General features: G+C 38.1%; 2 protein-coding genes across 2 annotated transcripts; both read right to left on the reverse strand.

Moving 5' to 3' along the window:
• Positions 1-2,773: 2,773 nt before the first annotated feature.
• LOC120772680 (transcription-associated protein 1) lies at positions 2,774-23,822 on the reverse strand. Its single transcript, XM_040101418.1, has 21 exons — positions 23,540-23,822; positions 17,197-17,382; positions 16,949-17,143; positions 16,721-16,887; positions 16,562-16,658; positions 16,367-16,505; positions 15,935-16,307; positions 15,564-15,657; positions 15,337-15,480; positions 15,071-15,277; positions 14,394-15,011; positions 12,785-14,177; positions 12,428-12,723; positions 10,094-11,704; positions 9,724-10,024; positions 9,503-9,662; positions 6,677-9,440; positions 5,382-5,918; positions 5,180-5,308; positions 3,576-4,793; positions 2,774-3,519 (listed from the first exon to the last, which is right to left on the reverse strand). Exons 1-21 carry the CDS (start codon positions 23,765-23,767, stop codon positions 2,947-2,949), a joined length of 11,430 nt encoding a protein of 3,809 aa, XP_039957352.1. The 5' UTR covers positions 23,768-23,822; the 3' UTR covers positions 2,774-2,946.
• An 848-nt stretch (positions 23,823-24,670) lies between these two features.
• Positions 24,671-26,531, reverse strand: LOC120772754 (cytochrome c oxidase assembly protein COX15 homolog). The gene is made up of 4 exons (XM_040101517.1): positions 26,388-26,531; positions 26,195-26,327; positions 25,999-26,131; positions 24,671-25,938 (listed from the first exon to the last, which is right to left on the reverse strand). Exons 1-4 carry the CDS (start codon positions 26,475-26,477, stop codon positions 25,086-25,088), a joined length of 1,209 nt encoding a protein of 402 aa, XP_039957451.1. The 5' UTR covers positions 26,478-26,531; the 3' UTR covers positions 24,671-25,085.
• Between the last annotated feature and the right edge of the window lie 82 nt (positions 26,532-26,613).

A 26,613-nucleotide genomic window follows, 5' to 3' on the forward strand; every position in this document is an offset into this window, starting at 1 on the left:
ACCAGCTGGCAGCCAGCTTCCCGCGAGATTACATTATAACTGTTAAATCACATCACATCGCGGTGCGAGTATTAGCTAAGCACTGACCAGGCACCGTGCCTGCATTTCTTATATAGAGCCGGCTGGCAGCCAGCTTCCCGCGAGACCTGACCTGTTATAGAACCAGCTAAGAGCCAGCTTCCCGCGAGTTTATATTATGCCTGTTAAATCACATCACAGTGCGGTGCAAGCGTCACACAAGCACTGGTCAGGCAAGAAGCCTGCATTTCTTATATAGAGCCAGCTGGCAGCCAGCTTCCCGCGAAATTGCATTATGATTGTTAAATCACGTCACAGCGCAGTGCAAGCGTCACTTAAGCACTGACCGCGGTGCCTGGTTTTCTTTTATAGAGCCAACTTCCCGCGAGATTACATTATGACTGTTAAATCACATTACATCGCGGAGCAAGCGTCACCTAAGCACTGACCAGGCACTATGCCTGCTTTTCTTTTAAAGAACCAGCTAACAGCCAGTTAGCAGCCAGTTTACAGCGATATTACACTATGACTGTTAAATCACATTAGATCGCAGTGCAAGCGTCACTTAAACACTGACCAGGCATCGTGCCTGCTTTTCTTTTATAGAGCCAGCTAAGAGCCAGCTTCCCGCGAGTTTATATTATGCCTGTTAAATCACATCACAGTGCGGTGCAAGCGTCACACAAGCACTGGTCAGGCAAGAAGCCTGCATTTTTTATATAGAGCCAGCTGGCAGCCAGCTTCCCGCGAAATTGCATTATGATTGTTAAATCACGTCACAGCGCAGTGCAAGCGTCACTTAAGCACTGACCGCGGTGCCTGGTTTTCTTTAATAGAGCCAACTTCCCGCGAGATTACATTATGACTGTTAAATCACATGACATCACGGAGCAAGCGTCACCTAAGCACTGACCAGGCACTATGCCTGCTTTTCTTTTATAGAACCAGCTAACAGCCAGTTAGCAGCCAGCTTCCCGCGAAATTGCATTATGATTGTTAAATCACGTCACAGCGCAGTGCAAGCGTCACTTAAGCACTGACCGCGGTGCCTGGTTTTCTTTTATAGAGCCAACTTCCCGCGAGATTACATTATGACTGTTAAATCACATCACATCGCGGAGCAAGCGTCACCTAAGCACTGACCGCGGTGCCTGGTTTTCTTTTATAGAGCCAACTTCCCGCGAGATTGCATTATGATTGTTAATTCACGTCACAGCGCAGTGCAAGCGTCATTTAAGCACTGACCAGCCACGGTGCCTGCTTTTCTTATATTGAGCCAGCTAACAGCCAGCTTCCCGTGAGATTACATTATGACTGTTAAATCACATCACATCGCGGAGCAAGCGTCACCTAAGCACTGACCAGGCACTATGCCTGCTTTTCTTTTATAGAACCAGCTAACAGCCAGTTAGCAGCCAGTTTACAGCGATATTACACTATGACTGTTAAATCACATTAGATCGCAGTGCAAGCGTCACTTAAACACTGACCAGGCATCGTGCCTGCTTTTCTTTTATAGAACCAGCTAACATCCAGCTTCCCGCGAGATTACATTATGACTGTTAAATCACATCACATCGCGGTGCAGGCGTCACCTAAGCACTGACCAGGCACCGTGCCTGCTTTTCGTTTATAGAACCAGCTAACAGCCAGCTTCCCGCGAAATTGCATTATGATTATTAAATCACATCACAGCGCAGTGCATGCGTCACTTTAACACTGACCAGGCATCGTGCCTGCTTTGTGTGACGCTTGCACTGCGATGTGATGTGATTTAACAGTCATAATGTAATTTCGCGGGAAGCTGGCTCTATAAAAGAAAACCAGGCACGGTGCCTGGTCAGTGCTTAGGTGACGCCTGCACCGCGATCTAATGTGATTTAACAGTCATAGTGTAATATCGCTGTAAGCTGGCTGCTAACTGGCTGTTAGCTGGTTCTATAAAAGAAAATCAGGCATAGTGCCTGGTCAGTGCTTAGGTGACGCTTGCTCCGCGATGTGATGTGATTTAACAGTCTTAATGTAATCTCGCGGGAAGCTGGCTGTTAGCTGGGTCTATATAAGAAAAGCAGGCACCGTGACTGGGCAGTGCTTCGGTGACGCTCACGCCGTGAAGTGACGTGATTTGAAAGTCACGAGTGATTTCAACGGTTGCTGGCTCCCAGCTGGCTCTATAAATGTATGTAAAGCAGGCACCCTTCCTAGCCAGCAGCGTTTGAAAAACTACGCTACTCTCGTAGCATTTCATTTTACTCTTGCTACCGCTCTCACTTTGTCGGGAGCCACAGCGTAGCCTTAGTATAACAATGTAAAGTATGTGCTCTACTCTGCTCCGAGTTTTGTTAGGTAAAAAACTATAGCTTACCCTGCTTCTAAACTACCTCCCCACCAATTTTAAACCAAATCGGTTCAGCCGTTCTTGAGTTATAAACGACTTTCTTTTATATACCAACTTGTACCATATGTACTTGTAAATGCCAGAAAATAGCAAAAAAGAAAAAAAAACAACAAACACATGCGGGAGCTGTAGCACATGAAAATTTTCATTTGCTCTGCTGTGCTACCGCTCCCAATTTTTTGCTACCGCTACGCCAGAGCATAGCGCAGAACTTAATTTTTTGCTCCCGCTCCCAATAATTTTAGAAATTTTGCTGCTACGGAGTAGTAAATGAGAACCCTGCTGGCCAGTGCTTCGGTGACTCTCGCGACGTGATGTGATTTGAGATGGAAGTCATAAGGTCAAAAAATATTTATTTTATTCATTTATTAAAAAATCAAATGGTTTGTATGTTCAGTATGATAAAAATAATTATGTGTTTGCTCTTTAATAACAATAAGTTATCATATTATACGTTTTGTATGTATTTTCATTTAATTGTCATATGAAATCCTTAAATATAAGTAAAATATATTACAAAATTAGTAAATTTACAACCACGGATGCCATGCAGGGTCCATCCGACATAAATTATCTGGATTTATTGCAGATTGTATCAAATTTGTTACTTTTTTAGATTCTGTATTATCGAAGTATGAAATAGCATTTAGACGTGACATTATCACTGCGACAGCTTTATTGACCAAACCGATGGTGTTATCCATAGCATTCATATCAATGGCTGAATCTGGTATCGGTTCTACAAGTTTATTATCGCGAATACGTTTCTTTTGTATAGCAATTATTTCGTCCCTGAGGATCGCTTTCAGAATGGAGCAAAGTTTGTAATTTGGCTGCACAAAGCAGCGTGCAGTTGCCACCATAGCCGCAGACAAGGGACCTGTTATTCCAATATTAGTTACAAACTCAGCAATATTAGGTGTAAGTCGAAAGGGTACGGGTCTATTGGAGTCGAGCTCTTCTTTCTCATCGTTAATATCGAATTTATAATATGAAATATTCATTAAACCAGAGTCCTGATGTATATACATCATATCTGCATTTAATCTAGTCAAATGAAGAGCGTGCTCACACAAGAACGCAAGTGCTAACTGCAATGTTAACTGTAAAAATGGAAAAATAAAATCTCATCTCATTTTTATATAAAAATTAAACTCACCATTTTCCTGAACTGCCAGAAATCCGTGGAAGAAAGGAATCTATTAAGAGCCCAATTCTTAAATAAAGTACTTTGAATCATTGTGGTTTGTACTTCACAAAATATATCGCACAAAACGGTATGTGTGGTTTGAGTACCTCGCGACTGGACTTCAGAGAGGCGATCATAATACTTCACAATCGGTAGATCGTGATCTATTTTAAGTTTTAGACAACACTTCTTATAAATTTCTTTTAAAGAAATGCTTGTTGGATTGTCTTCAGCCAAACGCATCTGCGGCGAAATAGGAACTACTCTGGGAATAGTCATGTTAAGAAAGCGTCTTGCAGTTTCTTTTTGTTTTTCTAAATAATAGTTAAGCATTCGCATTAATTGCAACACTCGTTCTTCTCTTCGGGCATCACCGAGTCCAGTGTCTATGACAACCAAATATGGGTAAATTTTTCCATTAGTACCACGAATATATAGCCTTCTTGCTGCCGTGTTGTTCTTTTGAACAATTTCCACCCGTGGCATAAATCTTGCGATGCGAATATGATAATGGGAAGAGGACGGTAGTAATAATTCACCCGGCAATTCCACTTCCGCAGTCTTTTGACTAAAGTTCGACAAAAATCGACATTTATCTTCAATGAGAAATGAGGTTGGCAACTTTTTAACCTTAGCCTCTAGAGCTTTTATCCATGTTTTTAATTTTGAAATAAGGTTATGCAATTTCATAGCTCCCGGTTTGGAGAAATCGAAATCGTTTGTAAATTGTTCTTTCATTTTTTGAAAGACTGGATCCTGAAATGTAACTTGAGCCCTACGCGCTATGGATTCAGAAGCCGCTGAATTGGAGGCAGATGTTGCTACTGATCCCGGTATATTTTCGATGCCAATGCCAAATGTAGACCCTAACTTTTTAACGAAATGTAGGGTGTGTGGGGTAATTGTAGCCTCGTTAACAGCGCTTCTATTTTCAAATGCAATTGCATAACATTTAATAAGACCCTGTCGTAATTGTCTCAGAACTTCCTCTGTCCAGCTTTCTCTGAACCAAACCATTTGATCTACTATGCCTTCTAATGAGCTGAGAATTGTTGGGTGAATTTCACGTTGAACATGCATAACTTTTGAACAACGCCACATTGAAGGTGTTGCTTTAATTGGGTTAACTGTGGATCCAGAATTAGTTTGTGCATTCACCAATTGTCCAGTATTTTGACTGTCGATAACCTGAAAAGATTGAAAATAACATCCCTCAACAATTTCTTTCTCAAACAACAAACTAAAGGTAGTTAAAAAAAACTTAAAACCTCGCTTTTGAAGCACATCGAAATAAGAAGTGAAAAATAACTCTTAATATAATCAGGCATTGATAATGAACTTAAAAGAATCGTATTATTGTGAAAAAAGCACAAATGCTTTATGCCGTATTTTTCGTATATCGAGCATAACACGCTTTTCTCACAATAAAATAACTACATTTAGGCTATTATTACATATTATTATAATACATTTGACTTATATTAAGAATTATTTTTCTTTGATGTGCTTATAGCACATTTTTAACAGTATTTTTTTAATTTTTTGTTATAAATTTTATTTTTTAAATTTCTTACCGTAGTTTGGAGTTTCCCCATGCACCCGGCTTGTTCAGCAGTTTTGTGTTTTTCTCTTTGTTCAATTTTCAATGTTAGGTACAATGTACGAATGGGAAAGTATACGGCTTGGGGATATAAACGTCCTACCTATAAATAAAATTAGCTTTGTAGTCAGCGATTGAAAATGTTTATTATTTAGAGTACAGGAATTCAATCTTACATGACTCAATAAGTTCAAAATGACGTTACTTTCGTACTGTACTAAACAACAAAGCAGTTGTGGAATCCATGGCAGCCAATATGAAGGTGGTACGCCTACCACATACTTTTCTAAAGTACTCATAAGGGTACCACTTGAGTTATCATAGGACAAAAACCACAAAACTTTTGCCAAATATTTTCTCGTTTTGCTTTCATTTTGGTGTCGACAAGCATGTAAATAACAAGTGATCGCGTTAACGGCTAGCACCATTTGCTTATCTTTAAGAAACATTTGTTCCATATAATCTCCCCACATGGCCCAAGCTTTTGTTAGACCGTCATGAAGTTGGACCGCTGCGCTAAAAGCTTTGCCTGCTTCTTCCGAACGACCGATCTGAGCTAAAAGTAACCCTTTTAGGGCATAGAATTCCGCATTCATTTCGCCTGTGAAATACTTTAGATTTGTTGACTCAATTACTTCGAGGGCTTCATTTAATTCAGTTTTCCCCGAAGAAGCAGCCATTTGTAAATAACACTTGACTTGCTGTCGTATTTTCTAAAAAAAAAATGTAATAACAAAAGTAGTCGATGTCCATTTATTTAAATCAGAGCAGCCAAATAACAGATATCCAGAATTATTGGGAACTATCTATTTGGCATACCATTTATATATATTTGCCTTTACGATTTCTATCTAATATTCACTCACAACAAAAGCCTGTATATTATAGTAAATTAATAATCAAAGCACTAACAATAACAAAAATGATTTAAATATCTGTTTTCATCTAATATAATCTAAATTAAGAGCCGAAAAGTAACGTGATTTTTTGTTTTGTGATTTGAAATATTTACAACATTAATGGTTATCAAATATAATTAAATAAGGAAGGGCATTAAGCTGCTGATCATCAATCCGAAAGATTTTAAAACGTGGACATTTTTCCAGTCGAAGCATAAAATTATTATAACAATTTTTTTGAAATCAAAATACTCAACTTCTTTACATATCGTTCCATTAACCTGATTGAATTCAATAAAAATAACACAATTAAATACATATTTCCATATTTCTTTAGTCCCCGAAATCTCTCATTAGCTAAAGAACAATATTTATTTGGTGGGCGAAAAAATTTCTAACTTAATGAATTCAGTTATCTGTTGTATGGGAGCTCTAGCTTGTATACATAAATTACTAATTATGGTTTTGTGAATTACTAAATTAATTTCTACAATCAAGTATAAAAATCTATTTATATAAATTGAATTGGATTTGTCTGAAAATAACAATCTATGTGTATACTGAGTACTTACCTGGAAACAGTCTACAATTGGTACTGAAGGTATGGTATATATTCGAGACAACGTCTCTTGACAAACTCCAGTTAAATTATGTTTTCTGGCAATCTTTCCGAAGTAAATTATTGCTTGTGCTGAGGCATGTACTCCAAGCATGGTGTTTCCCTGATCTGACTGCTGCTCAAGATGCTGAGTGATTATCTGGTAGTGATGCTGTCGCCATGTGAATATATCGCTCCAATGTGATAAATCGTCTGCTACTACTGGCAAACGATTTCGCCATGTCTTTACAATAGCCTTCATATCGTGAATGGAAGTGTTTCGGGACTGAACTAAGCCTTGATGTATAGTGCTGGCTTCATGTAATTCCATTATCTGTTGAGCAGCCTGTAAATACTGTAAATGTATATGGGAAACTATAGATGGCAACTTTCGCCACTCCTTCATGCACGACGCAGATGCGTTTTCAATATGTCTCTCTACATTTAGAAGCTGACGGTCTTCCTGATGTAATATCGCCAAAAAGCCTTTGTACAAATGAATTTTATATCCAAATTGCTTTGCAAAAGATTGCTCCGTTTTAGAAATTGCGTTCTTCATTAAATTCCAGTCTGGTACTCTCCATGCACTTTCAAGAATTAGAAACATATTCTTTTCTTTATTTGTTTGAGCATAATCTAATAAAATATCCCACTGATTTAATTCTTTTGCACACCGTATCCAATGGTTTTCCCAAAGAAGCAATTCAGTATTAACATCTGTGTTAATTAATCCATTGGCTTGGTCATGTTTAAATTTCGACATTGCCAAATCATACGCTCCTTGAGCTTCTTCGAAAAATCCCATTTGCTCGTATGCTATTGCAATATTAGTCTCTGGATAATGCGCATACTTCAACCATAAGCCAGCCCAAAGGTCTTCTTCATGCATAGTAGCGTACATTTGGGAGAGAGAATCATATATTACGTTTTTTTTCACAGCTGATAATGTATCGTTCAGATCTGATTCGGAATTTTCCGCGGAAATTTTTCTAGTGCCATGATGGAGTTCCTCTAGTACTAAAGTCATTCTGTGCCATAAATTGTGAGCTCTTCCTAAATAGGACATTAAATATGGTGGTATATATATGGGAGGATCACATTGCATCAAGCTTTCTACAAACGTATTAAGTGCACTTGGAAAGCAATCTTTTTGGACTACATTACTACCAGAGGAAAGAAATGGGACAAGTTCCCTGGCAATTAAATGTTGTTGCTCCTCGTCGAAAATTGTCCACAACCTTGGAAAAATTATTAACCACACGCTTTCCGCTAACTGTATATCCATATGGCATAGTTGAGCAATAGCTATTATTAATTGTTCCGTATTAATTTTTCGATTAGCTTCCAAAAATTCAATTTGTTTATTAATAAGAGCCTGTAGTTTTCGCTTTGGATTTTCCTTGTCACTATCATTACTGCGATTTACACTCCAATTCGATTCAAGATCGTTGTCAAAAACATCTTCTTTATCTTCAACTTGCGTATTATCTAACGATTCAACCTGGGATGAAGTATATATAACGAAGCTACTTTTGTCCTGACCTTCAGCAAGATTTATAACTGATTTAATACTAGGAACTTTATGTGCTTCACATGAGTTTTGAATTTCCGTCATTGTATTGGTAGTCAACACCAATAGTTCAATGCACTGTTTTATCCAATAATGTGTGCCAATAGAATCCCAAGCTTGGGAACATATGATGTAAAGAAGTCGATCATGAAGTCTTCTTCTCATTGATGCATCTAAGATCTCAAAAAATTTTGATCTTATTTGTGGATCCTGGCATCTTAGACCAGTTAAAAAGGCGCCTTCCAGTTTAGCTGTCAATTCAGTTTGTTTATAATATTCATCTCGATATATATAGTTGACAATTTCTAAGAACTGGATATTCAATTTTTTCACATCTGAAAACTTCTTCTCTAAATATTGCATAAGTTTTACTAGTAATATCGATTTTTCTCTTATCGAAGGTATCTGCATTGTGGGATTTTGTTCTTTCGCTTTGATCCATTCATCGAGCATTTGTATTATAGATTCCAATACATTGACGTCCAAACTTTTCTCTATGAGATTAACCAGAATATTTCCAATAAATAATTTTCGCACTTCAACACCCATAATTATTATTCGATTTTTTATTAAATCCAATGATAGGACTAGTAATTCCACGTTATCCGCATTGGTTGTCATAGGTTGTCCATTACCTTGCGTATTCAGATGGTCTTTTGTCAATCGGTTCAAAACTCTTATAAATTGCAACATCAGCTTGTCTATATAACTTGGATTATTAGATGAACAAGCTTTTAATACCATTAGGGTTCCAAATAAAGAGGGTGGATTGGGTTGGGGGCTTTTCTCGTATAAGGTCAAATTATCTGAAATCATTTTGCTAATAGCACTATATAATGTATCAAGATCCTCGTGTTTATGATTTATATCTGGAGGGAAAATTGACATAAGCCTTGTGAGAAATGCATTCATAAGACGAACTATCCGTGTATTTTGATGAATAATACAGTTTGAAAGCCCTCTTTGGATTGGTCTTATTGTTTGCAGTAATTGATCAGCGGGTAAAATTGTTGTTAAAAATGTTACAAAATCTAACCCAGTGCAAATATTACTCAAATTTGGAGTTGGTGTTTCAATAGTCATAAAAACCTTATCCAACCAATTAAGTTTAAGTTCGAATGGTTGAGGCCATTTATTTTGCATTGCCGATTTCAAAAGTATTATGCATCTAAAAAAAAAAAACAATTCATAAATCAATATAAGATTAAGTGGAAACTCAGGTTGGCATACTTCCGAGATAATCCCTCGCCAGGAGAAATAACTGCAGGTTGGTTATCATTTACTTGACATGCAAGACGAATAAGGAAATTAAGCACTGTGTCACAATGAGTTTTTTCTAACGAACGAAAACCGTCATCTATCTTTTGACTTTGAGAAATGCCAGCTGCACCTAATGTGAATAAAATATAGATTATCATCAATTCTCAATTCTACAGCAATCATTCTATTACTTTGACTGATATGATTTCGCGAACCGTCCGTGGCGATAGTTTTCTTGCGCTGCAAATTGGCTTCATCAGATGCCCGTTTATTCATATTATCGCATACCGACACCCCATCATCGCCATTTATATCCTCTGATTTTGTGTCCTTTTCGTCATCTTTAATGCGTTGTCCCTCCCATTTAATAATGACATCAGCAATGTCTACAGCTAGCTTTCTATGCTCCAACGACGCAGTGGGAGGAAATCCAAGACGTTGCATATAGTTAATAAGATGTTGCACTAAGTGATGGCGAACGGGATAATATACCTGCAGAAGAGGAGTTTCATATATTTGGTTAAAATGTTATCCAAAGTAAATAAGATTTCTTTTTGTTACCTTATAGTGTCGAACAATCAATTGAAGAATATGAAATAGTTGCTGCATTAAATGTCCTTCTTCAACGATTATTTTCTTTGTCCAATGGGTCAACATAGTATTTCCGTCTTCCATTCTTAAAGGCATTGCTGGAGTTAAAACATCAAGAGCCTGGCGAACGACAGGTCTGGCCTCAAGGGCATGACCCTTTAGTAATGAAAGAAATACCTGTAAAACAATCTTTTTGTGTATAGCCAATCGAGCAATTATGTGAGCCAAAAGGAGATGTCCATGATATCGAGCAGTTGGGTCCACGGAACTTTTACTTAGTAAACAAGGCCAAGCAAATGTCATTAGCCGGCGAAGTTTGTTACCCTGGCGTTTATTATTAGCATCACCGTCATGTATATGCTGTGACGCTCTTTCCACAAGTAAACAAGCGAATTGTAGTAAAGCGATTCTGACGGCATCCTCATTTGCATACGGCTTGTCAGGGTCAAAAACTTTACTTATAAAAACAGATACCACATTATTATCGTCGTCAGTATATGATGTTGGAGGTGCCCCTATCAACTTATTTCCTTCTCTTTTATCAAAGCTTACCACGAAGCAAGGTATAAGCAGGGCTGTTATAATTTTTGCTTTAAGATCTTCAGAAAGCGACGTTCCGTTAAATTTTTCCACAAAGTGGAAAAATGCTTTTCTCTTCCAGTCCACGGTGTAACTTTGAGCCACAGTATTTTGTAGAAATTCTCTTAGAAAATGAAAATCCGGAATGAAATGTAAACAAAGGGCACGTAGCAGTTGGAACAGCAAATCGATATCATTGGTGTTGTGTGAAAAATATTTTAATAATATCATTCCAACTAAATGCCACAAATCACATGTAACATTATCTTGACACGTGCTATATAAGTTTATTTCCCATAACTTTTTTAATGCTAACACAAGTTCCGTTTGTGTAGGAATCCACTGTTCATCTTTTTCCATGATTGTATATACTAACAGAACAGCTTGATGCAATGCTTCATATTTCTGTGACTGATCGAATTGTGCATTCGTATTCAATGATCCATTAATAAATTTAACCAAAATACTGCATTTATGTGTTTTTATAACAGAACGAAATGGTTGACCACATTTGTGGTTTAATAAATATAAAAAGAACCTGTTCCACTGAACATTCACTATTATGCTATCTGAAAGGAATAAATCAACGGTTTCAGAAGGGAATCGAAGTAAAAATTTTATTAGAGGTTCGCGGTACGGACTTGACGATTCGATCATCAAACTTTTTTCGGTTTTCAATACAAGCTGGCAGAGACTGTCAATGTATTTTGGAGAAGCTGCTGTTATTTGATGAAACATTTCAATTAAAGTAATTACTTTTTGTTCATATTCATCACGTTTAGCAATCGTAAAAAAATTTCCGCCTTGATTAGTACTTGATTTGTGAGTTGTTATTGACATTTCTAAAATTTTTTGACAATGCTGCAGTATTTGTTCACTTAGTTTTTCATTAAACATTTGAGGAAATAATTGTGTGAAATACGAAAGCCGTTTTGTTGCAGTTAATGAAAGATTTCGATGATCGCCCAAAGTTAAAAGTAATGGTCGCATGCCAGCATGAACCTATAAAACAAATGTAACAACTATATAGATAATTCAATTTAAAAATATTAATATCACATTTATCTTCTTAAAACAACTTTAGTTAAAACAAAATATTATATTAATAAAATTAAGATTAAAATTAAAGTCTGAATATAATTGTTCGAAAATTAAGATGTTTTAATATAGTAATAGTAATCATTCGTTTTAGTAAGGGTCATATGAAGTATAGTTCTTCTACTTTTTAAAATACTAAAAACATTGTTAATGTGGTCAGAGCTGAGCAGCTTTTTAAAGTCTTTCAATTTCTTATAAGGTTAATGATCTCATCATAGCGGTGACTGCGCAGTTGAGAAGCAAATTGTTAAGTTCGATTTTTTCCAGAAATTTAGATTAATTTAGGTGAAAATAGTGAGAACTTTAGGTTGTGAAAATATTGCATTGTCTGAGTGCGATGGATGAATATGTGTTTCGTTTCCATACTATAAATCAATAATTAAGCTCAAAACAAATCCAAAAAGAACGTTTCTCTGAATATAAAAAAACAGACAATCTTTTAAGGTTTCCATAATTTATGATACATATTAGTACATATGTATCAGATGGTATAAAGGCACATTAAAAAAGCACTGTAATCATTTAAAAACAAATTTCATGGAAGCATAAGTATTTTTTATATAAGTTTTAACAGTATTCCAAATTATATTCCAAATAATTTTATTTAGTTTGCTACTTGTTAATTACCTTTTCTTTATCGATGTGAATTCCAGATATAAAAATTTTGGTGCAATTAAATGCTGCTTCCTGTAATTCCTCTTTGTTGCTCTCCATTACTTTAAAGAGGATGTTGATAATTTTTTCTTTGCACTGACTATCAGTTATGTAATGACAAGCAGCCAATGCTTTTAAAGCGCTTTTGCGTAGTGGAATGAGATTCGGCACATTTTTGTAACAATCCAACTTATTAAGAGTCGCATCTTCAGCTTCACTAAGAGTTAACAACTCATGAAAAAACAATCTGTGGTAATTGTTAGTAAGATCTAAAACATCATAACTTTATGAATACCATAAACATAATTGTAATATATATAAAAATCATACTTATCGTGAAAAGCCTTGGTTCAAGAGTGGTGCAAAACGTATTCCCTTCCATTAAACCAATCTGTGCATTCGCCGGTTGATGTCTTAACAAGTGCTTTTTTGGGGGTATTATATCCGCTAAAACCTCTTTATGTGGATCCATGATCTCATAAACGGTTTTCTTTTGTAATTTAGCAATGAAATTAAGTGACGACATCGCCTCTTCTCGCACCAAGGCGTTGGAGCTTGTTACTTGCCTAACGAGCTCATGAACAATTTCATACATTGCCTTATTTTGAAAAGTGATTATATCTCCATTATTGTTTTCATTTTCTAGAGGCACCATGCATAATTGGAGCATGTTTCTCAAGTTACTCTTAGCTACATCTATAGCACCGCTGGATACTTCGCATTCCAAATCCATTAAAACGAAAAGAAAAGCTTTTAAAAATGTGAATAGGTGCTGATAAAGAGACTTCAATGACATATGCTGATATAAAAATTGAATAGCTTTGCATCCGCCTACTTTAGCGTACCAAGGTCGCTCATAACAAAGCGCAGTCATTTTTTCAACAAGATATTGAATTAGTGGTAATCGGCATGCCCTTTCTTTTGTCCCCATTATTGTGCTTGCTGTCTCCAATATAAGTTCCATACATAGATGACCGGGCTTGCACAATTCTTTTTCCTCATGACCCATACATACAGCAAGGGCATCGATTAGCACAAGTGGGTCAACACCTTGAGAGCTATGGTAATGCTTATATGGAAAAGGACCTGCCTCTTGAGCTATTGCTACCATAGTATAGTGCCGGACGACGGCAACCATAACCGGGAAAACAGATTCTCGTAGCTCTTTTATTGCGGAGGCCACTAGCATTCCAGTCAATGCTATCTGATGTGTTTTACGTGAATTATCTTCTTCTAATTTACTTTGTATGATTGGTGAAATCATGATGTTTCCTTCTGTGAAACTATTGTGCAAAAATAATTTCTGCAAAGTATGTTTGTCATCATCAAGATTAATAGAAGCAGCTAAAAAACAGCGAATAGTTTCCCAACTTTGTCTTCTGTAAAAATCATCTGTCGTCTTAAAACTAAGTGCAGTTAGCGCAATTTCAATAGCTTTTTCCACTGGGAAATCAATAGGTTTGTCATGATCTTGAAAGTAAGTAATAACTGCAACGGGTACCGCATCGTTTTCTCTAAACTGCAATGTCTGTGGCTCTGTCATCATTTTTCTATTTCCTCCTCCAAGCTTTCCAAGTACACGAAAAGCAACAAGGGCAGCATTATCTTGATTTCTGAGCGTTCGCCAAAGAGCCTGCATTAAAGATGCGCGGACAGGTTGAATGTGATCGTACAAAAAGTCTGGTTGTAGATTATCTACGCAAAGTTCTAAAGTCCTCAAACCCTAGAGAGAACGATGGAACATATAATAAAATAATTTTAATTTTAATATTATTAAAAAAATAGCAGATTAGAATTGATATAAGAAATATATCTTGTAATATCAAATTTTTGTTTTAAATATTACTGTCCTGATTTCCTTCGTAAACATATTCTAAATTATTATCATCCACCAAAGTTTGAGTCTGAAAAGTTTGAAATCAATCAATTTTAAAATTACCTGACTTATTAATGTTGACGAGCCATTGAGTGCAGAAACCAAAGGATCCATAAGCATTGGTAAATATGGCAATAAAGAAGACAATCTAACAGGTACAGTCAAACATAACTCTACAAAAAGGTCTTTCATATGCTGTTTGTGAAATCCACTCTGCAAACGATTTAATCCTTCTAGTAAATTTGGTAGCAATGGCAGAAACTCTTGATATAATAAATCGTGGCTTCCTCCTCCAATTGATCTAAATAATGCACGTAATAGTAGGAAGTAATTGTATGGATTTTCCGCCGTTAATGCCAATTCCATTGACCTGTTGACAATGTTATGTAAATGTGGACGAAGCATCTGCTCATTTTCCACTGGAAATAAACTAACGCTTCCAAATACCAATTTAAACAATCGCAAATATAAAGGCGAACGATCAATGTTTGAACCCATTTCATCCATTTTTCCTAACAAATACTCAACTAGAACTGTTGCGAATAGAGGTGATGTAGTAGGATTCGCCAAAAACGAGTTCGCAACGACTTGAAGCGAGGAGTTTTTAGAAATCCGATCGACCATAAAATCAATAGTAGTTGCGAAAACTTCTTGAAAATTTTGAGGATGCATCATTAGAAACTGAAAATGAAATTTTATATTTTTAAAAAGTCGAGTAAATTTGAATTGAATGTGTTTACAATGCCACTGAAGTGTTCCAGAACTTCTTTCTCCTCTTTAGTTCTTGGACCTTGGTTGGATGTTCTTTGCTGGTTATTAGTAGCGATACTTATTGTATATATATCCAAAGCCTCCATCGCCCAATATACCAAATCAATATAAATTTTTAGCTCACTTGAATCAAATAACTTTTCTTGATTACTTTTTACAACGTCGGCGCAAACAGGCTTTAACAAATATAACATATACATATTATAAATGTTTAATAAATATTTATTGTCTTTACCTTAGAACTTATGAAACCCCAAGTAATAGTTTTAGCACCACCAACTAAGGTTTTTACTAAACCTCGATATTCCACTATATTAGCAGGGCATATCCAGTGGCTCCCAATATTCGTTTTCATTGATTGATCACTAGATGTATTTTCCTTTAATTTATTTATTAAAAAAATATGTATTCATTTAAAAAATCGAAATTAGTTAATTATTAATTTATAGCAACATTACTCACCGTAAAGCCATCCTTGTACTCATAATTGTTATTACCATTTGAATTTGAAGATCCTGGTGATAAACTCGATGTTTGTGAGGAAGACTGACTCTTCCTATATAACATTGAGGGTATGAGTTAATAATATTTATTGTAACTGAATATATTCATAAGGGCGTATTAAAGTAAATTTGGTAGAAACGTATAAATACATTCGTATGTATGTAAAAATTGTTCAGATATGTACACATACATATAGTTATATTTTTAAATCGGAATATATGTAAACTAAATCTCTTAGGTAACAAATTTAGTCTCTTTAGAATCTTTATTCAGAAAACAAAAATTTAATAAATTATTTATCATTTAACTAATGTGTAATAGAAACTCACCATTTATCTATAATTGGAGGCAATAGAATCTTCGCTATAGTTTTGAATTTGTAGGCAAATACTTTTAATAACGAAACCAGTATGTTTCTTGCTTTAACAGAATCCATTTCACTGTGCTGTCTAATGCAGTCCACTAAGTTCAACAATAATTTACAAGACATGGTTTGAATGCCGGTTGCAAGAGATTCGTCATGAACATTTTTTGAAAATAAATTCACTGCTTTTTCTAACACATCCAGAGACAAACTCTGTCGCACATGGTGAGCTAAATCCGCAAGTGTTGAGTATGCTAAAGGTCTGATAGATTCCAAAGTAACTCCTTTTCCAATTAATAAATCTTCATTGAACAACTTCTCAATAATAGGGACAAATTCTAAAACAGCAGAATTTTTATAAATGAAAACGCTTTAAAAATATTAATACAGGTTTTACTTTGTCGGAGATCTGTTGCAAATATGTGGCGAGCAGCTATCAGCAACTCTTTTCTCAAATGAGCAGCCTCTTTTGGGCATAGTTCCATTAAACTAAGCATTCCATTAGTAACTGAAGCTGAATGTGTGAGTATTAAGTCCTATATTTTTTATTTTTTATTAAATATTCGGTGAAAATATTATATATATTTTTTACCTGAAATATCCTAACAATATAGGCTAAAAATGATAAAGTCTTAACTTGTGCCCCCATAAAATCAACGAATATTTCTTTATTAAGGTCCGCAGAATTTCTAAAAGAATTTAAACAATTATATTAAGAATTCTTTTCTATAATCTACAAATTCATATATACCTGTGTTGAAATGAAGGTTGTAAGTTTATTGTAGTCATAATCAATGGAATAAATTCAGAAACTTCTTGATGCACCGCAGTTTTATATATCTGGTACATTAATACAACGATTATGGGTAACTCTTGCAATACTCTTAACGATAATACCCCTTTGGGCAAAAGATTAAACTGAAATATTTTAAGAATTTATTTAATTTATGACTTAAGTGTGATGTTCTATGGAACTTACTACTTGTGGGGGCGAGTCTTGCAAATTTTCCACATTTATTACCCTTGGAGCATATGTTATTGATAATAGGTGATCGATATTTATCTCTTTAATATCTTTTACTCGCATCGGCTGCTGCTTTTGTTCAAAAATTTTATTCATATGATTTGGTAGCTCGGTATATATATCCTTTACATACAAAAGGAAATGTTGAACCTGTAAAATAAACTTGGTCTACAATGCCATATTTTAGTTTAACGGACACTTACTTCTGGATTAAATGACGGCCGAAAATGTTTATGCAATTCAATTATGATCCTCAGACTAACCAATACATTTTCTTCGTTATCGCTTCTTAAAATCTTGAGCATTACTGAAATGATTGGTTTTACATGTTGTCGCAAATTTTCACTTATAGGTAGTCGATGAATCATTTCCAATATCAATTTTCGTATCTACAATTAAAATGTGATTTTTTTGTTTTGTAAGAGTTACAAATTTTAAAATATTTTAAGATACTAAAAAGTTTAGGAAATATTCATACACATCTGCAGTGATTAGTACATTGTTGCTTAAAAAAAATGTTTATATATATATATTGTAAATAAGCCTTGTGGTTATATTTGTAGCAATGTGTCTAAACGCTGTTGGGATGGGAGTGCAAATAAATTGTAATAAAAAACATTTAACGGGAGGTCCATCAATCGAGCTGTTTAGATGTTGTCGGACAACAGATAGAAGTTTCGCAGGGCAACCAAATATGTGATTAGTGTTATGCGGGGACTCTTTGCATACAGAATCTATTCTGTAAAAGTCTTTTATACAGTTCAATCGCAATCTGGATCGAAGCTCTTCTGTAAGAAGCTCTCCTTCAAGCTACCGGCCACTGTAGTTTTTTCAAGCAGATGTAGTTGTCTTATCTTCTTACCTTCTAGCCCAAGGTGTATGGACGTTGCATATTACTTGACGACCTAAAACATCTCCGTTGGTGTGAAAAAGTTTGTTTATCGTAAATCACCAACCTACTCGACAAATTATGACGACAATTCCCACGACAGCCGGTTCTACGCACCGGAATTGACTCGGATTTCATCCGACCAAGGGCTGTTCTTTCGGCGATCTAACCCCGTTTGGATCGGTAAGTGTTAATTTGTGTTTGTCGTTACTAGAGCAACGCCTTGCAGCAGGGTTGCTCCGTATCCTCCTGACTCGCGCTGGCATTGAGTCCAACCCGGGCCCGGAGGAATTTTTCTGCTGCGTATGCGCAAAACGGCTCCATCCAAACTCCACCTCGGTCAGGTGCAACACATGCAATGGATGGAGCCATCTTAAGACCTGTTCAGGCCTTAAGACTCATAGGGAGTGGACCACGCGTTACGTGGCCCCATGTTGCCTGCGCAATACTGCGACCCAAGCCTCTACGGCTGTGCAATCCGCACATAGTTCGCGCGCCGCGCCGCCACCAAATCCGAGTGGCCAACAGAGGACCTCTACGGTCCCTAGGAGCTCAATCAGGCAACATAGCTCCCCCTCTGACTTGTCCCCCCCCCCAACCTTCATCCCGCTCCAATCCTCGTGCGAGAACCAACCAGCAGCTCTTGGTCCCTCGCACTGTCTGTTCCGTGTGTCAGACCGTCATACGTCGGAACGTGGCATCCGTCAAGTGCAACTCTTGTACTGGCTGGTGTCACTTTTCGGCGTGTTCCGGCCTGCGCACCACACGTGAGTGGAGTGACTCATACGTTGCCCCATGCTGCAGGAGTCTGCCCCCGCAACTCACAACAGTGGCGTCGCCTATAAACACCCCAGCGCGACAACCGCCCCTGCGGGTACTACAGCTGCAACAACTTCCACCCACACGTCACTCCCTCACCCCCAGGATCACCCACGGACACCCGCGACAAACTCGGCTGCTTCAATTTAACTGCAACGGACTCCAGAGTAAGATCGAGGAGATAGTTGCACTTATGAATCGGGAACGTCTATCGATAGCTGCGGTCCAAGAAACCAAGTTAAACAGCCGCTCAGATCTTCTGAGTTGTGCAGGTTTCATCGTTATACGTAAAGATCGCGAGCGAGATAATTGTGGTGGCCTAGCTTTCATATTGCACAACACCGTGCAGTATCGTCTAATCGATGTAGACATCGACCCCAGGGATACTACCCTAGAATGTCAGGGTATAGCTATCCGATCAGGCGATGTCGAGCTCGAAATATTTAATATATACATCCCTCCAGTTACATGTTGCCCAACAGGATATCACCCGAATATAGGTGCGCTACTTCGTGGTGAAAACCGTTTGGTACTAGGCGACTTTAACGCGCACCACGATCTTTGGCATTCCTGCCTGTCAAATGATCGTAGGGGGATGGAGCTGGCGGAACAGATTGACGATTCGACATTCTGCACAATGAATGACGAAGCCCCCACCAGAGTTATGGGCACCTGTAATAGCTCGCCTGATATTACCATTGCTAGCGGTGGTCTGATAAACAGCATAACCTGGCGACCTATGCTAACTCTCGCATCAGATCATCTGCCCATAATTATCTCGATCGAGAAGCCTCCCGATTTTGTTTCTGTGGACAACCGTACCTATTTTAACTTTAACAAAGCTAATTGGGTCGGCTTCACAGAATTTACTGAGAGCACCTTCAAAGCTCTACCTATTCCTATGGACGTATGCGTTGGCGAACGTCAATTCCGCAAGGTGATCGCAGCAGCTACCGCTCGCTTCATCCCGGCTGGAAGAATCGCGGAAATCCGCCCCAATTTCCCAGCCGAAGCAGCCGTTTTAGCTAATGAGCGCGACACCTTACGCCATGCCGATCCCGGAGATCCCCGAATAAGGGATCTCAATTTGGAGATTCGGCGAATGGTAAACCAACATAAGCGGACGAAATGGATAGAGCACCTGAAGTCCTGTAACCTCTCCACCGGAGTGAGTAAGCTTTGAGCTACTGTCAAAGCTCTGTCTAATCCGAAGAGACAAGACGACCGAGTTGAAGTTCAATTCAATGGTCATGCCTCTTCGGACCCGAAGAAGTGCGCGAGCTATTTCAGCCGGCAATTTACACTGCACCCTTCGGTAGACAAAGCTAAACGATGTGTTAACCGACGGCTGCGCAAAATGCCAAACGAAGGCGTGCCACTTACTTTCACCGATGAGGAGGTTCAGGGTGCCATCAAAAAAGCTAAATCATCTAAATCCATTGGCCCTGATGGAATCAACATGCTAATGCTAAAGCATCTAGGCTCGACGGGAGTAGGATATCTCACCAAGGTCCTCAATCTGTCGCTGACCACTCTTCAAATACCCGATGTGTGGAAAGTCGGAAGAGTGGTCCCACTACTGAAACCTGGGAAACCCGCCAACAAAGGGGAATCTTATCGACCGATAACTCTCCTCTCCCCAGTAGTGAAGACACTTGAGGCCTTGCTACTCCCGACCTTCACTCACCACCTGAGCCTAGCCAACCACCAGCATGGATTCCGAAAAGTGCACAGCACCACCACAGCACTTAGCGTCATAAACGCCCGGATAGTTCGTGGCCTCAACCAGAAACCACCCTGCGAAAGAACGATCCTCGTAGCGTTGGACCTGTCAAAAGCGTTTGACACGGTCAATCACACAACGCTACTGCAGGACATCGAAACAACTACGCTCCCTCCAGGGCTAAAGAGGTGGACCATGAACTATCTGAGCGGTCGCCAGTCATCCGTACTATTTCGAGGTAAAACATCTAAACTGAGAAGAATTAAACAGGGGGTTCCGCAGGGTGGTGTCCTCTCCCCACTACTGTTTAACTTCTACATCTCGAAACTCCCACAACCACCAGAAGGAGTTTCCATAACCTCGTACGCTGATGACTGCACGATATTGGCGTCGGGCAATGGAATCGATGGCATGTGTTCGAAGGTAAACAGCTACCTCTCCGACCTTTCTCGTTTCCTCACTGCACGAAATCTCACATTCCCCCACCAAATCCACAGCGACCATATTCACAAACTGGACGAAGGAGTATAGACTTGAGCTTAACATTGCAGTCGACGGCGTCAAAATTCCGACTGTCAACAATCCTAAGATTTTAGGTGTAACATTCGACAGTCTATGCTCCTTCTCTCCTCATACGACCGCGATTATCGCCAAAGTACAGAGCCGCAACAAAATCCTCAAGTCGCTAGCCGGCAGCACATGGGGAAAAGACAAAGAAACGTTGTTGGCAACATACAAGGTAATCGGCCGGCCGGTCCTCAATTACGCAGCCCCCATATGGTCGCCTGGATGCAGTGGTAAGCAGATGAGGAAACTACAGACCTGTCAGAACACTGCACTCCGGACCACTATAGGATGCCTTTTGATGTCTCCCATTGAACACCTACACAGTGAGACGCTTATGCTCCCAGTTAAGGAGCATAATGAACTCCTCTCCAGGCAGTTCCTGCTGGGATGCTTTCGCAGAAATCACCCCTGCAGTCATCTGCTTGGAGCGGAACCGCCTCCTAGGAGCATCAAAAGGTCATTCCTGGATTACGTCGACGACGTCGTACAGTACGCCGACCGGACTTCGGACGCAACTAACTTCAGACAGGTACTGACCGCCATTCACAGCGGAGCCATTAACACCTTCACCGACTCCCTTCTCGTGAATGGCGTTCTTGGAGTTAAACCACCACCCAACGCGTGTGACCCTTGCGCAACTTCGTTCTGGATACTGTAGCAGGTTAAACTCCTACTTATCCAGAATAGACCCTGACATACCCGACGTATGTCCTGCATGCAACGAGTCTCCGCATGATACTGACCACCTCTTTGCATGCCCCACAAACCCCACCCATCTAACACCTTTCTCCCTTTGGTCCGACCCCGTCGAAACAGCACGTTTCTTGGGCCTACCGTTAGATGACACCGACGACAACACAAATGACATTTACCATCCCAACGGGGATTAGATTTCCGTTAAAACAACAACAACAACACATTATGACGACTGTCATAACTTTTGCGAAACCTAGTGAATGCATACCGGTTGCCAGAAGGCACCAAAGTGTGAAGGACCATCGGTCAAGGTGAACTCTATAGAATTGTCCCAATGGTGATGGTCTTAGGCAGGTTGATAGTGAGAATGGAAGCACGTAGCATCTACTAGGTGCTCCAAGGCGTTTACCTTACTAGCAAATGCAACCCGTTCGCTGAGTAACGAAATAACATGTTTTTGGTCATAACGGAATTTTTGTGATTTATTGCCTACTGCCATGTTCCTGCTCTTCGCTGCATTCAAAATCGCTCTTGGCGACTCTAAAGGATTATCGCGTTCCTGGTGGTGATAGACGGATTATTGATGCAACCTATGGTCTATTATGCCCTCTCCTATATCAAATATGGTCTCCTAGGTTCAGCCTTCTGAACAATTCCAGGAGCCTGCTCGCCGCGATTAAGGTGATGTGAATGCAAATTGCTGGGCAATCCAGAATCAGGTGTTCTGGAGTTTCCTGTTCCATGTCGCAGAACCGGTGCCCATGTTGAACAAGTGCTTCCTGAGCCTGCAGTGCCCTATATAGAGCGCGACAAAGAGGCGGAATTTGCTAAGGCTACCGAGTGTTAGGGGCCTCAAGCCCGGAAGAGATCTTCGCTTTGTAAAAGAGACAATGGTTGTTTTTCACGGGTTGATATTTGAACTATTAACTATGCCGTAGAAAGTGTTCTCAAATTTACCTCGCGCCATTATGACAATGCCTTCGGCGTACCCCTTGCACCGAATCCCATTGTTTGTGAGCAACTCAAGGAGCTCATCTACTACTAGGCTGCTATTCGGATAGAACTCCACCCTGTGCGCAAACCCTCGTAGTACCAAGACGAATCTTACTCTCCTCTAGAGTGGTTTCAGCTATCCTAGTAGACAGTAAAGCCTCTATCCATCTGCATATTGGGGCCGCACCGTTGCTTTCCTCCAGTGCCTTGATCACGCTGGCGTTGGACGCATTATCAAAAGCACCAGCTGTGTCATTGATGGTGGTAATAGAAGCGCATAGTATCTAAGAGCTGATTCAAAACATTGGAGATACCTAGTGGTTTCATTCCGGTTGCTAAAAGCGCCAAAGTATGAAAGGCCATATATCATGGTAATCTCTATAGCATTGTCACGTTCCTGGCGGTTACAGGAGGAAGATCGATAGTGATAATAGAGAATGACACGTGTACCTATCAAAGCAATTGTCACCCTACTTTTAAGTTCCTTACCTAATGCATCCCGGTTTTACATTTTTGGGTAACGAAAAGTGTTTTTCTACCAAATCATCACAAAAAGCGGAAGTTTGGAGCCGAACCGTCTTTAAAGACATCTAAAGCACATTCTTCAACTATACGAACCATATCCTTCACATTACAAAACAATCAATGTGCCCTGTGGTCGTGATACTAACGTCTTCCAAAAGAACTAAACACCCTTACACACTCGCTTGCCGTGAAAAACTCCTATATATCCACATATCCAGCAAATAACAAGTCACAAATTTTTTACATCCCCTACCCTGCATTTATAAGTAAGACTTAAATAGCCCTTACAATACAAAACATTTTTATATTACGCATGTATGCAAATACAACTTACATGTTGAGAACTATTTTCCTGAATAAATTGAGGCTCTCCATCTTGCAATATTCTTATAAATACTTTCAATGCTAGTTCTAAAAATGCAGGATATGAAGGACTTTGTACAATTAGTTCAAAATGTTCACTAAGCTCTTGTGCAGCTTTAAATTTAATTTCCTCTTTTGCTGCAGGATCACTTAATATATTGACATAACTCCGAAATGTGTTAAATTCATTTTGCGCCATTGCAGCACGAATAACAAAATTATTATACAGTATTCTTTAATAAATAATTGAAGATATCACTACTGCTGCTAAACTACTCAGATTACTTATGTTGCCAGTTAATTTACTATTTTATTTATTCGTAATATCTTATCGCTTTCACATGCCATAGTTTTTATCTGGACATATCTCAAATATTGCCAATGGAGTTATCAGAATAATTATGCGAATAACTATTATCAGCTATAAACCATACTTTTGCTTAATTTAATTTCCATTGAAATTAAAATTTAATTGCAACAATTACAACAAGTAAGGAGGGGTGGTATAAAGTCAACCTATAAAGTTCCAAAATCTTTCTATTATAACTTAATAAAACATTGGTTATAAGCTACCCAATAACGCTTAATTCAAATTGATAGATGCAATTCTTCCAGTGTAAAGTCTTTAAAAGTTTTGATTTCATATTGACTATATCTCAATCGTTTACTACTTGTACTTTCACATGAAAATTGTAAGCTTTCGAATTTTATAGGCTTTCACTAAATGAATGATACAGTTTTCCAAAAATATGTCTACATAACGACATTAAAGGGCAACCTATACTTCTTCTTCTTTATTGGCGTAGACACCGTTTACGCGGTTATGACGGATGGAACCATTCACTTGGGAGTGGCCAAAGACGATTCTTTTACATATGGCCCAAGCAACTGGTGACTTCCGGTCTTAGACTAACTATCCTCTGGATAGCCAAAAACATCCGTTTGAAGGGGAGCTAAAGTGAACAGAACTTTCCCTCCCGCACGGGTTGTACGCTGGGTTTGGGACCGGCCACGTAAAATACAGCCCCAATGAAAAGGTCACAACAGCCTCGGATGAGAGACCCGCTCTTGATCCAACCTATAATATTTTATTATTCATAAATATCTTCAAACTAGTCAAGCAATGATATATTTAAGGATTTTCAAATCGTTTAGAGTGTCATTGGTCTAATTCTTTATACATAACTAGAATCCTCTAGGATTTCTCTTGATCCAACCTAGAATATTTTATTATTCATAAATATCTTCAAACTGGTCAAGCAATATCTTTAAGGATTTTCAAATCGTTTAGAGTGTCATTAGTCTAATTCTTTATACATATCTAGAATAAACGAAAATTTAGGTAGTGGCTCCCTTCATAAAATGATGATTAATATTACCTTATACATAGATATGTAAGTATGTACATTTAACTTTTTAATTTTTGTTGGGTATAATGAAGTCTATAATAGTTTTTATTTTAATACATTCAAATAAATATACTAATTATAAGCATAAATACATATATTGTTTCCCCTTTATTTGGGAATGTACTTTAGTAAACGCAGTTCTTGACTTAACCAAAGAGCAAACGAAAGTAACAGCAGAGAACCAGATTGATGAGCTGTAGCAAGATGTATGGGGACGTAAGTTAATAGAGTCGAAACGCCTAAAGTTGCTTGTAACCATGCCATTGTCATAGTGGCGTTTATAGCATACGATACGCGTTTAGGCAAAACACATTTTCTTGAATACATCCATAGGAGAGAAACGGTGAATACAGTAGTAATTCCAAAAATTCTATGATTAAATTGCACTGTTGTGGGGTTTTCCGTAAAGTTTCTCTGTATCGGTTGATATAATAAAATGTCATCAGGAATCCACTTATCACCCATTTTAGGAAAAGAATTATACACTAAACCGGCATCAAGTCCTGCTACAAACGCTCCTGAAACAGCTGTGAGAAATACAAATCCTTTGGATAGATTCGCCATTTTTTTTAAATGCAAAAGATGTTTTGAAGACGTAAGATTTTCGGTTGAAGGTAATAATTTCCTTAATCCTGATGACAAAAACACACTGTATAGAACAAATGCGGCAGCTAGATGTGAAGCTAGTCTATACTGCGATACTCTGGGTACATCATTAACGTCTTGAAATTTATCTTCCAGTCCGGATTTAACCATGTACCAACCCATAAGTCCTTGTAAACCAATGAGTGCGCCAAGTATTACAACACGTTTTTTAGTTGAATTTGTTAAATAGCCCCTTTTCCAAAAATAAACTGCTGGAATTAAAAAAACAGCTCCAATTCCACGGCCCCACATTCTGTGAATATATTCCATCATATATATAAATTTAAATTCATCCAAAGTCATTGAGCGATTTTTCCTAGAAAAGAAACATACTATTATTATTTTTGAATATTTATATTAGTATATAAATAAATACAATTTATACTCTGGGTACTGCTGATAATTCGAGAACTCTTCTTTCCATTCCTCTATAGTAGTTGGTTTTTTTTCACCAAGCAATCTCCACTTCACCATAGATAAACCTGACTCTGTGAGCCGTGTTACACCACCTATTAAAATATTAAACACACATCGTAAAAAAGATACTGGCGGCAATACCTTACTAGACATACCAAGAGCTACAGCAACATATACCATACCACCGCAACATAGTAGCCAAGATCCTACTATTTTATCACTTTTTTCTTGTGTACTGTTGCAACGTGTTTGCCAACTTCTCCCCAATTTAGATTCTAAATTAATATTCTGAAATGTTATTTATTCATATTATTCATTTTCTCTAAGGTTACATTTAAAAATACTTACCTTTCGGGAATTACGACTAAGCAAATGGTTATAGCGATTAACCGGCAAAAACCCATTTTTATTTAATAAAAGTCTTGCGACATTCAGCATTATTATTTATCTTATTCCGGCTTCAAATAAATCATATGGTATTGGATAGAGATGTTAACATCACGATTGTATTGCAGTTAATACTGTAACGGATTTCTCGATAAATCGTCTACTTTTTAACTCATTCTTTAGTTCG

The sequence above is a fragment of the Bactrocera tryoni genome, chromosome 3 (assembly GCF_016617805.1).
Source record: "Bactrocera tryoni isolate S06 chromosome 3, CSIRO_BtryS06_freeze2, whole genome shotgun sequence".
Lineage (NCBI taxonomy): Eukaryota > Metazoa > Arthropoda > Insecta > Diptera > Tephritidae > Bactrocera > Bactrocera tryoni.

Coding starts and splice junctions, on each gene's coding strand:
- LOC120772680 (XM_040101418.1), bottom strand. CDS start 23,767: ATGGCGCAAAATGAATTTAACACATTTCGGAGTTATGTCAATATATTA. Junction 17,383..23,539: donor AGGAAAATAGTTCTCAACAT/GTAAGTTGTATT, acceptor TTTTAATTGTAG/ATACGAAAATTGATATTGGA. Junction 12,724..12,784: donor ACCAAGGCTTTTCACGATAA/GTATGATTTTTA, acceptor ATGATGTTTTAG/ATCTTACTAACAATTACCAC.
- LOC120772754 (XM_040101517.1), bottom strand. CDS start 26,477: ATGCTGAATGTCGCAAGACTTTTATTAAATAAAAATGGGTTTTTGCCG. Junction 26,328..26,387: donor TTAGTCGTAATTCCCGAAAG/GTAAGTATTTTT, acceptor ATAACATTTCAG/AATATTAATTTAGAATCTAA. Junction 26,132..26,194: donor ATATGTTGCTGTAGCTCTTG/GTATGTCTAGTA, acceptor ATATTTTAATAG/GTGGTGTAACACGGCTCACA.